The sequence below is a fragment of the Hippocampus zosterae genome, chromosome 13 (assembly GCF_025434085.1).
Source record: "Hippocampus zosterae strain Florida chromosome 13, ASM2543408v3, whole genome shotgun sequence".
NCBI lineage: Eukaryota > Metazoa > Chordata > Actinopteri > Syngnathiformes > Syngnathidae > Hippocampus > Hippocampus zosterae.
In genome coordinates this window covers 17,692,792-17,707,328 of record NC_067463.1, presented here as the reverse complement: position 1 = coordinate 17,707,328, position 14,537 = coordinate 17,692,792, and the positions used below count along the sequence as shown (strand labels likewise).

Here is a 14,537-nt window from a genome sequence, read left to right as displayed (position 1 = left end):
AATCAACAAGAGCATTATACTCCTTCCAATAAAGTGTCATAAAGGAGCAATTCATCTGAAGTAAATTGGTAACTTATTCGAAGAGCACTTTTCATTCCAGTAAGTGTATATTGGGTCAACATAAACTGAAACCGAAAGTGTGCAACAAGGCAAATCATTGATTGGCGGGTGTCAGAACTTTATTTCTAAGGATGCTTTGTGGAAATGCGCCCACTCAAACACTTATCGGTGGTGATAGGTCACAGCCAAAACAAGGTCATTGTGCTTTTGCGCAGCCCCCCCCAACCCAGCCTTAAAAAAACACGAACAATGTCCAGAACTGTTTTGCTCATTAATTTAACGTTATTGTCATTAATAAAACGGAGTAAGAGGGGATTTTCAAATGACCCCAAACTTGAAAAAAAAGGTCCATACACTTGTGCTTTTATTTGTAAAAAATGAAAGGCATTTGTAAGTGATCCCAAACTTTTGAAGGGTAGTGTGTGTGCGTGTATATATATATATAAAAAAAAAAAAAATCCTCATCTCACCCCTCGGGTGGTGTCCGTCCCTCATTCAGCTCGGGTCCTCTACCAGAGGCCAGGAAGCTTGAGGGTTCTGCGCAGTATCCTTGCTGTTCCCAGCACTGCACATTTCTGGACTGAGATGTCCGATGTTGTTCCCGGGATCTGTTGCAACCACTCATCTAGTTTGGGGGTCACTGCCCCAAGTGCTCCGACCACCACAGGCACGACTGTCACCTTTACCTTCCAGGCTCTCTCCAGCTCCTCTCTGAGCCCTTGGTATTTCTCGAGTTTCTCATGTTCCTTCTTCCTGATGTTTCCATCACTAGGGACCGCTACATCCACTACAACGGCTTTCCTCTGCCCTTTATCTATGATCACGATATCTGGTTGGTTCGCCATTACCATCTTGTCAGTCTGGATCTGGAAGTCCCACAGGATCTTCGCTCTGTCATTCTCCACCACCTTCGGAGGTGTTTCCCATTTTGACCTTGGGGTTTCCAGTCCAAACTCCGCACAGATGTTTCGGTAGACTATGCCAGCCACCTGGTTATGGCGTTCCATGTAGGCTTTCCCTGCCAGCATCTTACACCCTGCAGTTATGTGTTGGATCGTCTCAGGTGCCTCTTTGCACAACCTACACCTTGGGTCTTGTCTGGTGTGGTATATCTGGGCCTCAATGGCTCTGGTGCTCAAGGCCTGTTCCTGAGCAGCCAGGATGAGTGCCTCTGTGCTGTCCTTCAGGCCAGCCCTCTCTAGCCACTGATAGGACTTCTTGAGATCAGCCACTTCAGTTATGGTCCGGTGGTACATCCCGTGTAGGGGCTTGTCCTCCCATGATGGTCCCTCTTCCAGCGCCTCATCTTCTGTTCCCCATTGTCTGAGACATTCTCTGAGTACGTCATCCGTTGGAGCCTTCTCCTTGATGTATTCATGGAGCTTGGATGTTTCATCCTGGACAGTGGCTCTCACACTCACTAGTCCCCGGCCTCCTTCCTTTCGGCTTGCGTACAGTCTCAGGGTGCTGGATTTGGGATGGAACCCTCCATGCATGGTTAGGAGCTTTCGGGTCTTAACGTCCGTGGTCTGAATCTCTTCCTTTGGCCACCTTATTATTCCTGCAGGGTATCTGATCACTGGCAGGGCATAGCTGTTTATTGCCCGGGTCTTATTCTTGCCATTGAGCTGGCTTCTTAGGACTTGCCTCACTCGCTGGAGGTATTTGGCCGTAGCCGCTTTCCTTGTTGCCAGTTCGAGGTTGCCATTGGCTTGTGGTATACCAAGGTACTTGTAGCTGTCCTCAATGTCTGCTATTGTTCCTTCAGGGAGTGAGGCCCCTTCAGTGCGGACTACCTTGGTGATTTATATATATATATATATATATATATATGTATATATATATGAAAACGATTTGTTCAGTTTCCATCTTGTGCTTGACAAACAATAAATTAAGCATTAGGTTTCATTGAACTATATTCAAAATAAAACAATTCTACTCATACAAATATATCGTACCTTTCTTTTACCTGAGTTGCAAAATCTTCTTCGCGGAACAATCTAAGCACAACACATTACAGATATGAACTGACATGACATTGCAGAAATGGTTCTGGAATGTCACGCATGGTATCTTCGAGCAGTGATGCTCAATTGGTGGGTTGCAGGCAGCTAGTAAAAACATCACTGGAATCTCATTCTGATTATTCCGCGACAATACAAATTCCCACATGGAACATACGGAGACTAAATTGCAAATGACAGGAAGTGTAGCACTAGCTGCTTTGTGTTTTACCCACAAGTGTACTCCGTAAACAAATACAGTGCAAGTCAGACTCTCGCTTGAAGATGTCGTGGTGAGCAATTTGCTTTTGGCAGCACATCAAACTCCTTGAAAATGGGTTTGAAAACACAACAGGAGTTTTTACAGGGTGGCAAGTCATGACTGCTGCCCCCTTCACCCAATGCCTTGCCACCCCAGGTGTTAATCTATATTTTGAGTAATACTTGGAGGTAAAACTACTTCATGCATAGCTTCGTTAATTTTTTTTTTAACATGACCCACCCAGATTCGTAGTTCGACACACAGCAACGCGCTTAACAATGAAAAGGCTTTTATTCGGCAATCTCCTGCGACTGATGTCATTTACAGAATGCCGAGTGCCAGTCAGCTGCATTGTTGATTCTCCCATTAACTGCTCTTTGCCATTGTTATAGTGTTATTTGGTGAAATGTCTCGACATTGTGTGCTACACATTCAGGCTCACAGTTGTCTGAGTGACCAATAGAAAAGAATGGGTACTCATCATCTCATCTTCCGTACCGCTTGATCCTCACAAGTGTCGCGGGGGGTGCTGGAGCCCATCCCAGCCGTCTCCGGGCAGTAGGCGGGGGACACCCTGGATCGGTTGCCAGCCAATCGCAGGGTACACATAGACGAACAACCATCCACGCTCACACTCACACCTAGGGACAATTTAGAGTGTTCAATCAGCCTGCCATGCATATTTTTGGAATGTGGGAGGAAACCGGAGCACCCGGAGAAAACCCACGCAGGCCCGGGGAGAACATGTAAACTCCACACAGGGAGGCCGGAGCTGGAATCGAACCCGGTACCTCTGCACTGTGAAGCCGACGTGCTAACCACTGGACTACCGGGCCGCCAGAATGGGTACTCGTGACATAAAAATATTTCCTTGGGGATTTTCAAAAATTACTTCAGGTAACCTTAAATGGCGCAGTCCTTGACATGGCAGAATAAGAAACTCATTTGCTGAAGTCCCTGCAGGAAATCGAAGTGCACAAAGCACATTTATAAGGAACCTCCACGGGCAGATGATGTCCAGTTGTCGAGGGAGATCACAGATCTGTAAAGCGGGTATTTGGAGACCACATTCTCCCCTGGACCATTTGTGTCCGTGCAGGATCTCCCGTTTAGTTTAGTGTGCATCGGGAAACATCACTTCCTACATTATAAATTGAGGTTCCCCGATCCCATCTGCAGTGCTGTCTCAACACCGTCAGCATATCGGAGGCCCTCCAGATCAGCAGCTAAAAGAATCTCCAGGACATTTGGCTGGTGGGGGATGCAAAAACAGACAACAAAAGCTTTTAGACATCACAGTGCACATTCTGGAGATACAAAGCAAGCAAGCAAGCAAGCAATCAAAAGGTTTTTCTTGAGCATCTGTCACATATGGACACGCAATCAGCGGTGGAACGCAGTCTCGAATTGGCCATCCATAGCCATCAACTTTACATCATCCGCAAAAAAACTAACAATAAAAAAAACTGTAACAATTTGAAAATGTACTATTTATTGGGTATACCTGCAGTCCGGAAAGGATTAGATGCACATCTTGGCGTTTGAACTGTCCCAGCAAGTCACTCAGCTCATGAATCACTGTGTAATCTATCACACTGACATGACTGCAATCCAATACAACTGACCGTGGAGGAGAGTCTGGTGAACATTAGGAAAAAAACAACAAAAACTGTAATGATCATTCTTTCTCTTACGTTTTACGATTTTCATCTTTTGATTGAGCACTTACCCTGTAAAGCTTGTGTATGTATGATGTGACTCAGATGTTCTGCAGCAGGAAAGCTGAGCCCGCTGGCCAACTCGATGAGCATGACACCTTCATTTGACATCTACACACACAACAGGCACATGGAAGACACACCGGTCATCACGAACGCGGAGGCATGTTGTGAGAACATTTTCCTTAAGAAGAAATGGGAGTGAACAAATAGCGTGTCTGCCTCATTTTTTTCTGTATTGCAGTACAGTAGTCATAATACCGGTACTAATTATGTTGATAATTGATCGCCATCACTGTTGATTATCACTATACCAGTATTATCAGCAACAATTCTTCTGTATTTTGTCTTCTGATCCCGGTCCCAATCCCACGAGCCATTATTCTCTCTACGGTATGCAGAAGGTACAGGAGGCTAATCTCCTCTGCCTCTACATTGCAACAGAGCCAAATCGTGGGTTGTTTAAACCCAAGCTCATGAGATTGAGGATTTGAAGCAGCACGTGGGATTTTGATCCAACAAGGAGAAAAAAAAACTATCCATACTGTTGAGTTAATGCTACCAAGAAATGCGTTACCGGTTTATCAGTGTAGCTGGTGTTAAAAATAATACAGATTTTACTCGCAACATTTCCTCAAATTCCAAAACATGGAGCTCAACGGTACATAAGGGCTACTGCACCGGAATACCTTTATTCCAGGTCGAGCCACGGTGTACATCAGTAAGACTCCAGATATAGCCACACCTCCTATGATTCCATACTGCACCCGCCAGAAACTCAGCAGGAAGGTCACAATGAAGGGAAGGAGGTCAAGCTCTTCGGGATCACACAGCAAAAAAAAGGGAGTGAGGTAAAACTGTGACAGTACACTGTGTACAAATGCAGAAAAACATACTATGCATCTTCCATATCTTAGTCACGACACGATAGTCAACCATGGGAGTGACGGCACAGATGACAACAGCAGCGAGAGAAGCTTTTGGGATGTAGTAGAAGGCCGGCATGAGGAACGCCAAAGACAGCAACACTATAACACCTGCAAAAACAAATATATACCAGTAAAGTTTTTTGTTTTTTTTCGTTCAGGCCAGACCAACAATTAACATGTATCAGATGCTCACATAAAACCGGAGTACCGGTAACATTTCAGGATCAAAGCTAACATACAATAAGTGAAAGTAGCTTTGGAAGAGCTGTTTGAACAATATATATTATTCTAAACGGGAGGAAAAGCATTTAGGTGTGGGAAAGGTGATTCGACCCTGCGCAAAAGCATGTTTAGACACATTCGTCAGTGGTTTCAATTGTTAACTGAACTTCCAAAAATAGAAGTGTCATTCTAATGTTGAGGAGTTTGATTACATTTTCCTTGTCGAGCGCTCTGGCAGGTTAGAGGTTTGAGTACTTCATTTACTATATTCTTATAACATCTCATAATTTCTCAAAGGCTTTGTGGACCGTGACGGTGAGGTCACTGAGGTCATCGAGTTAAAATGAGTCAATTCTCCACTTCAAACAATTTCAGTGGAATCAACTGACAGCTAGTAAGAGATGATTTTGGAGGTTCGACACATTACGAGGTGCAGATTAATAGACGTACACCGATCAGCCGTAGCAATATAGCCACACGCACAGTCTAATCAATGAGGTGTAATGAAAAGTCATTGAAAAAAAAGTTTTATCATGCTCTGCATTACACGGTTCAGTAGCATGGTATTAATTCACAATTTAAAAAAGGTGTATTTATTGATGTGGCTGTAGTTTAAACCAGGGGGTGCCCGAGTCTGGTCCTCGAGAGCCCCTACGCAGCCTGTTTTAGACGTTTCCCTTCTCCAACACACATGATTCAACCGATCAGGATCGTTATCAAGCTTGTTTTAGACAGTGGTGTCGAACCAAAACGGAGCATTTTCAGATATTGTTTTGGTTCTCATTAAATGAGATGGACTTGACAGTGTAGGTGGGCAGGATATTTAAAAAACAAACAAACAATATATAGCATATGCGCTGTTGTAAGACTGATTTAATAACGTTTTTAACATACATCAATGCAAAAAGGTGTAGACTCACTTGTGACAATCCCTCCAGCTGGAGTACAAACCCCAGTCTGTGAATTCACTGCAGTTCTAAACATGATGACAAAAGATTATTTTTTTTACACACTGTCCATGTTTATTCCTCCTCTCTTCTTCCCTTCCCCTCTCTCTCATACACACACACACACACACCTGCCAAAGCTGCCGGTTACAGGGTACGCTGAGACAAAGGAGCCCATGACGTTGGTCATACCAATTGCCAACAGTTCCTGGTTGGTATCTATTCTGTAGTTGTTCTGCTTGGCTAAGGACAAACAAGAAGGCAAAAGTTGAGAGCACTGGCCCAAATATCGTGTTGAATAGAAAAGTCCTTCTACGACACCTGTAAAATTGAGATTGTTAATGCAATCACAGATGAATTTTTTTATACATTCATGTGTAAGGGTCCTGTATGTCATACACTTGCTGTCTGATTGGACTCTTGAATTTTCTCTTGGCTGGGGGTGGATGGTGGTGGGGGTGGGGGGTTGCTCCTATTTTATTAGAGTAATGATCAGAAACCTTTTGAAGCTGAGAAATACCTCTTGGCTACTGATTACTGCGAAGGGATACCAGTTTGATACACACTTCTGAAATAATAAACGTGCTCAAATTACATCAAATCCATCCATTATCCTCATAAGGGTCACGGGGTTGCTGGAGCCTATCCCAGCCGTCTTCGGGCAGTAGGCGAGGGACACCCTGAACCATTTGCCAGCCAATCGCAGGGTACACAGAGACGAACAAACATCCGCGCTCACACTCACACCTAGGGACAATTTTAGAGTGTTCAATCAGCCTGCCGTGCATGTTTTTGAAATCATCTTGAAAAGACACTGCGTATGCTGCTTTTGCAGTATGGTTCTTGTTTCCTCATAAGATAAGAAAAACTTTATTTGTCTCACAATGGAAAAATTCCCAAATGCAAGAATGCGCCCGAGTAGGCAGCCGTCAGCAAGTGCTCTCATGAGCCTTGCTTTTTTAGTTGTTTTTGTGTTTGTTTTGTCACTTTGTGTTTGTTGTTACGTCGTGTGGACCTGATGTGGATTTTTTTTAGCAGTTTTTTGGCCACGACATTCATCAAGGGGGAGACTCTGTGCTTGGTGGTTGCACCTTCTCGGCATCATGGCTATACTAGCACTGTTTTTGACTGGGAGGAATGTCGGCGCCATTTGACTGTCGTTGTTGGACAGTCCCGGGGCGCTTGTGTCTTGCGCCTGTAATGGGCAGCATTTTTCACAGCCCCGCTTTGTTCAGCGGAGAGATCGGTGCTGTTGAACGGTCTGTGGCTGGATGGATGGAGGTCTTGAGGAGCCGACGATGAGAGGAAAGGAGCGTTAGCGCGGAGCGCCGATGCGGATTTGGAACTGGGAGTCGCGGCTTGGAGTTTGAAGCGGATTACGTGGGACAGGAGAAGTGAACTAATCTCTTTTCGTCAATGGATGCTACAGCTTCGTTTTTGCTTTCAAAACTTAGCTTGTAGCAGACGTGTGCACATTTTCACCTCTGATCCACTGGTGAAAGGACACTTTGATCCTCTCCTCTTTCATTTATAACTGCTTCAGACAACAAAGTGTATGCAGAAAATTGGTGAAGATTGTACGACTGTCTGTGTCCTATGTGTTGTTTTTTTGTTGTTATTTTGACTTCAAAATGGCGCCACGAGAGTGGCTGCCTTTCCAGCAGCTCCTATATTTTGTTGTTCTACTTCTTCCTTTCATAACTTTGCTGCTGTGAATTGGGAATTTCTCCATTGCGAGACTAATAAAGGGTTTCTTATCTTATCTTAATACAAAAGCATCCTGCATCTAATCTAAGTCTACAACATATTATTTCAATCATTTTAACTAGCAAAGATATTGTGCACTGCAATTGCAGGGTCTACCCCGCCTACTGCCCGGAGACAGCTGGGATCGGCTCCCTCATGCTTGCGACCCTCGTGAGGATGAGTGGACTTGAAAACGGAGGATACGGAGAAGATACCAACATGCACCTTTGTCCACTTGGAAAACTGATGGAGAACACACAAATACAATGTTATCGTGTTTAAAAATTTCATTTCGTTACATGCTTAATTAACCTCGAACGTGTGTGTTCATACAGCTGGTCAGTTTTAGGTGAATGGAACCAAGGAGCTTGTTAACTGATAAGTTATGAAGAAAGATTCAACTTCGGGCAGATAGGGAGGACAGAATACGCTGTAGCATAATAAAATGTTCTTAAGCAAAAGTTACAGAGGTATCAGTTCATGGGAAGATGTTGGTACTTGTACCAGGGAAGCGTCTTGGCCTCCACTGAGGGGAGTGTCATTGAAATGAAAAAGGGAATGTTTTTCAGACATGGTCACTTGTAATTTGCATAAACTATCCATCAAGGCCAGCAGGAGCTGCGAGAAGTTCGGGTTTTCGGTTTGAGAAGCGAGCACGAGTTAGTGCGGCTTCAAGAGTGCCTGGCAGTGAAAGACAATCTGTTCCTGGTCGAGTCTCTGTTCAACTGTCCAAGTGAGCATCTCTGACAGAAACTCACCAAAAGCTTTTGCAATTGCAATGCTCTCCAGCAATCCCATGAAAGGAATCACAGCTAGACCTCCCCCAAAGCCCTGTGCACGTACAAAGAGGAAGACAAAGACATCAGCCGTGAGATGGTTACAAAAAAAATGTCCCGCCCTCACCTGGACTCCTTACCTCCACAATCTCTCCAAATGTTACCACAGTGCCATTGGCGGTGGTGTCTGAGGTGGGCGGGGGCCTGAAGGGTGGAAGCCCCTGAGAGGCATGCCCAGTGATTGAGAAAAAATGAAGGCCAGAAGCTTCGCAGGAAAAGGCGCAAGAAGATGCGGCCACGACGACGAGGGCGTTACGCACTGATCAAAACACAAAAAAACATTGAAGGAGAACTGTTGTGCAGACACGCTGCAGGCCAAATGAAGGGACTGACTGGTAGCAACAGCCCACACAAATCTTCTGGCAGCCGATCCGATCCGATCCGATCTGGGGAAACTGGGAGCATCATCATCACCATCATCATCATCGGGTTCCAGACTCGTCTTCATTGACGTCAACATGATCAGCAAGGCTATACAGAGCAGACCAAGGACCACGTCGCCTATTCGAGCCTCGGCCATCTTGTAAAATGTGTAGTAAACCTGTGGGAAGAACTCGTGGGGAATATCTTGGAGTCCCAGGATATTCTAGAAATAGAATTTTAAATATGAAAAAGGCCAGGGGGAAAATTAACTGTTAATGTCACATGTGTCATCATTCCGGAAAGCCTTTGAAAAATTACTGTATAGTATCATCAGATGAACCATGAAATAATGTGACGCCTATTCAGCTAACCGTATGTTAATTTGTTACTTTGGCTCGATTAACTTTATTGCTAGAGGGCATTTTCTTATTGCTCTCGTTTGTGTGTTTTCACTGCTTGGTGCCTTGTGTTTGTGCAATTACAATGATTACCTCACCTTCACCTGCCCAAAGCCAATTGTTATTGCCGCAGCACAAGTGAAACCTTTTATAACAGGGAATGAGATGAAGTCCAAGAGAAAGCCTGCAACAGAAGATTTAACACGTTACATTTGGACCTGCAACGTGGCAAAGTAGATGTCGCAGCGGAATGTAAGACCATATTTCTTTGTCAAGCTCGTAATGGATACACATCCTTCGACAGAATGTGACGCTTGTTTTTGTGAGGTCAACCGCTCCTAAATTAAATCGCTCCATGTTCACATGACTTGAGTGGTTTCCTCCCCTCACCTAATCTTAGTAACGCCAGGGAAGCCTGGATGAGACCACAGAGGAGGCTGAGCAGCACAGCTCGGTGCGGTTCACCCCCCACCAACGAGAAGCAAAGAAGGGACATGATGGCCGTGGGACCCAGCGTCACATCCTTGGATGTCCCGAGGAAGGTGTAGATGAAGCCTCCCATGAAGGCAGAGTAGAGCCCGTACTGTGTGTGCAAACGTGATTGTGTTGAAATTGGCTGCAACTCTGCATCAAACGATGAGGTCATCTCATAACACTGAGTGGGTGAGGGGGGGGGGGGGGGCAATTCAGTCAAACAGATTCATAGTTTGGTTCTTGTGGGTTGGCAACTGTGGCACCTCAACATTGTTCCTTGACACCAAAGATGTCATAATATGGTAACAAAGCATTCATTGCGTCTAAATGAAACTTCTCTTTACTTCAACATCATTCCTTGAAACCAAGATGCCATGAGACGTCACAAATGTAACTTCATGCCTTCATTTTATATTTCATATTTATTTAGCTTGTTTTATCAGTTTTTTGGCTAACATCTTCTTACATTGATGATTTACGGATGCTAAAATGTTACTTAAAACATGACGTGGACTCCATGAAAGTTTTATGATTGCAATCCTGGATTCTTTTTTTTATAATATCCATTGTTTTCAAATGTTAAAAAAAAAGGGTATTCCAATTTACTTGTTTTATCAATCAGAAAATCGTATATACCACTTTATATGAAAAGGACACTTTGATTCGCTCCTCTTTCATCTATAACTGCTTAGTACTGTATATGCTGGAAAGTTGTTAAGAGTGCACGATTGTCTGTGTCTCATGTGTTGTTTTGTATTATTTTTTTTGTTAACTTTTCTTTTGATAGTGACGCGGACACCCGCGGCGGCTCCTCTTGTTTTATGTTGAGAGGGAATCTGTATGTTACACATACAGTACATTTGACAATAAAGCTTATCTAATCCAATCCAATAGATAGGACTGACCTGCACGGGAAGGCCTGCTACTTCTGCATAGGCCAACGCCTGCGGAACGGTTGTCAGCCCAACAGTGACGCCGGCAAGGAGATCCATCTGAAGCCATTTCAGCTTGTATATGGGTAGCCAGGAGAGAATAGGCAACCACGCCTTTAGCCTCCTACTGGAGCAGCAGCCACTCTGTCTTACTCTTTCCTCTCTTTGTAGCAGAGGTTGGTCCATGGTGAAGAAAAGGTTGAGTAGTGTGTGTAAGAGGAGAATCTGCAGAGGTGATTGTTGTCAGAAATCACAAGTGGAGGGAAATGTTATGTAAATACAGGTAACATTACATTTTGGTACAGTTCTGTAGTTACAATATCAAATCCACTTACGCAGAAAGATGAACGTTCCTCCTTTTGTTTTTGTCATGATTCGGTTTAGGGACCAACAGGTGGCACTGTAGAGCTCCCCCGGCAGCTGCACACCTGTTGGTCATTTGGTAATTAGTTGTATAAAGGGACTCCTCAGTGTCGGGTCATTGTTGCTTCTCGTTACTGTCATGTGTGTTGTTTGCTCTTGTTTTCGGTCATCTTTAGTTCATTGTTATGTTTTAGATTTAGTCATGGTTTTTGTTTGATACTTTGGACTTGGTGTGTTTTGGATTTAGTTTTCTTTGTTTTAAATACAATTCTTCAAATACTCCCCGCTCCTGCCTGCTTTTTGGGGTCCACCACCACCTTGCTACGTGACGGTTTTATATGTCACTCATGTTGTTATTGGACTGGTGACTACTGGTTATTGGACTCGTCACACTGAAAGCACAAAGCAGATGTGAAGAAGAAGACTCGTTTCTATTTGTACACACATGTGAATGAAACTTTCTGAAAAAACACCTCACAGGAGTGGACATAGCAAACACACATTGGAGAAGGGGGGTGCTGAAGCACACAGGGTTTCAGTGTCTTTTGGCAATCATAAATGTGCGCACTAGTTCACGAGTAAGCTCATTTTAGCGCTTACTCGTTGACATGTAAGGCCATAAACGTGCGCACTAGTGCCACCACTTACATTACATGCAAATAAGGGTGAATACGAATGCATGCAACGGTTTCCTATTGGCTGTACATTTCAAAATACAGTGGTACCTCTACCTCTACTTGTTACGCAAGAAATTTCAAGATACGAAAGGTAAAAAGACAGTATGGATCGCCCGTTACAGCTCCGCGTTTCATGACTCAACACACTTATAGCTGCTCTGCCATTGGCTATTCCCGAGTATCATCTTGGCATCCCATCGGCTAAGAGGGACCTCTACCGTGTGTGCCTGTGTGTCGATAGAAAGATGCCTATTTAAGCAGTGTCCTCGTCATTCGCCTCTCGGGCCATGAGGTCTCCGCTAGTGTAAATGTGAATCCCCGAAAAAGTGTTCACCAGTCGGGCGATTGCTCACTCTGCTGATGTTTGCCTTGGACATTTTCGAAGGAGTGTCAGAAGTCCTTGGATCGGTTCTTTACAAAACGTCAGGCAAAAACCACTTTCACCAGAGAACATGAACTAAAGAGGGCAGTGCGGAATGCGAGGGGACGAACCTCCAACGCCACCTGCTGGAGACAGACAGGACAGAGTCATGACACACCCACTGGTCATTATGCATACTGTATAGTATCTCAAGTGTTTATCTATACCATTTTGCGGGAAGTATCACATCGGTGAAATTAGTGACACATACAATGAATATATTTTTAATGTAAGATTGAATATATTTATAATTAATACACATTAAGTATTGTGCGTGTGTTCCATTTTTTTATAACTGTATACCTACTTTTGCACCTCACTGTATATATAGAGGGAGAAAGACAAAAAAGATTAATCAAAAGTATGAATTGTTTTTATAAAATCACTACTTTTTTTCAGGTATTACGAGCCGGGCTCTTAGACTGAATATTTATTGTCTGAATATTAACCAATCAAAATTCTTGTCCCGCCTGTTTCATTTTCATGCAGTCCACTTGTGAACATGTCAGTGTTTGAGTAGCAATTGAGACATGAATGATCACGTTACAGTTCACATGTTCACTAGTCAGAGCCAAATGTCCACTGGGTACACGAGTTAAGGTGTTCTGGCCTTAGCAGTTAACTTGTCAGTTTAATAATGTATCACTAGCTCACTAGTAAGGCATATTATGTCCACTAGGTGGATCTTCCCAACCTTACTAGCTGACTACTGAGGTTCAAAAGGGTCACTAGTTAGCTTAACTAGTTGGACTCATTTCGACCTCACTTGTTAACTAGTGAAACACATGTTTTCTTTCTAGTAAACTAGTTGTCCAGAATGAGTCACTAGTCAACTAGACACACTTGTGTTTATTCAACTAGTTAAGGCATTTTGTCTCATTCGTCAAACCAAGAAATGAACTTGTGCAAGATTTGACTGAACACGTTTGACATTTTTCCTACACGTTGGACTTTTCTTTTCACTTGTTAGTGTTCATGCAGCACTAGTGAGCGACTGTGCACAACGTGTGCAACAAATATCTAACATCTAGGGATTGTTGTTGCACTAGCTCATGTTTTTTGCATACTTTTGACATGTACATCGTACTAGTAAAAGAGAATTGCTTACTAGTTGACATGTGTGCACAACTAGTGAACTGTAAGACGTGTAAACTAGCCAAATGCGATTATTTCACTAGTAAACTAGATGTGTGCACCTGTCACTTAGTGCCCAATTTTATCAGTCTATACAAGTTCAGCATTGAGCCTGACAAATGTGACAAAATACGTTCCACTAGTTAACTAGTGATATGAAAATCTGTGTCACTAGCTAACTAGTGTCTCACTCTGAACCCAACTAGTTTACTAGTGAGTAAACATGTGTATCACTAGTTAACAAGCAAAGTGAAAATGATCCCAACTAGTGTAACAAGTGGATATCTCTATATTGACTAGTGAACTTGTTCACATTTTGAAACCGTTTAGTTAACGTGTAAGGTCAAATCGATTTCAACTAGTTTATTAGTTTGGATTCACTCGTCGACATGTAGCCAATAATGGGCATCCTCTAGTAAACTAGCTGCAAATCTTCAGGACAACTTGTAAACTAGTGTAAAACATGCAACTAAAGTGGGTGTGATTATGACCAAATCTGAATCCTGATTGTTGTATTTTAACTGCAGATCCAATAGGTGTGAATGCTGCGGGCGGATGGGCTTGAATGGGTATCCCCACGGAGGCAAAGGACAATCTTAAGCAATAATAAAACGTTTATAGACTATGAACACACGAGAATCACATGACACGTTCACTAACCGTCTTTCACGCTCAAGCAACAACTCTCTCAGTTGTTATGACAGTGTCTATACGCGTTAATTATCGTAACATTTCATAACAAACAGTTACATATGCTCCATGAGCGGTATCGAGTTGATAAATGTGGATACAACCGGCACAAAGCGCGAATAAAGTGCGACTAAGATTTTGAAACGGCCATCTTATAAAAGTGGTGATTGGATCAGAAGCATAAAAACGACAAAAAACAAATTCGGGCAAGTCACAAGTTCAAATAATCAATAATTGTGGTTCCATCTTACAATTGCGATTGCACAGGTCTTCGTTTTCCGCTCAGTGGTGCACGAAACACTTCGCAAAAAGCATCACCACCCAGTCTTCCGGCTCTAAAGCGTCACAAGGCTTCGGTCATG

General features: G+C 43.4%; 1 protein-coding gene across 4 annotated transcripts; it reads right to left on the bottom strand.

Annotated features, from left to right (window-relative positions):
• Positions 1 to 2,875: 2,875 nt before the first annotated feature.
• On the bottom strand, positions 2,876 to 14,534 carry slc26a11 (solute carrier family 26 member 11). Of its 4 annotated transcripts, XM_052083294.1 has the most exons (16): positions 14,427 to 14,534; positions 12,284 to 12,437; positions 11,226 to 11,318; positions 10,864 to 11,115; positions 9,875 to 10,067; positions 9,583 to 9,668; positions 9,057 to 9,309; positions 8,804 to 8,982; positions 8,646 to 8,718; positions 6,273 to 6,384; positions 6,115 to 6,170; positions 4,940 to 5,080; positions 4,733 to 4,860; positions 4,055 to 4,154; positions 3,830 to 3,963; positions 2,876 to 3,576 (listed from the first exon to the last, which is right to left on the bottom strand). In XM_052083294.1, the coding sequence occupies exons 4-16, from the start codon at positions 11,074 to 11,076 to the stop codon at positions 3,472 to 3,474; spliced, it is 1,773 nt and encodes a 590-aa protein (XP_051939254.1). In that variant the 5' UTR covers positions 11,077 to 11,115; positions 11,226 to 11,318; positions 12,284 to 12,437; positions 14,427 to 14,534; the 3' UTR covers positions 2,876 to 3,471. The 4 variants fall into 4 exon arrangements, with proteins under 4 accessions (XP_051939254.1, XP_051939255.1, XP_051939256.1 ...); XM_052083295.1 differs by lacking the exons at positions 12,284 to 12,437; positions 14,427 to 14,534 and adding an exon at positions 11,590 to 11,621 and having other exon boundaries at positions 11,226 to 11,256; XM_052083296.1 differs by lacking the exons at positions 11,226 to 11,318; positions 12,284 to 12,437; positions 14,427 to 14,534 and having other exon boundaries at positions 10,864 to 11,126.
• Positions 14,535 to 14,537: the final 3 nt, after the last annotated feature.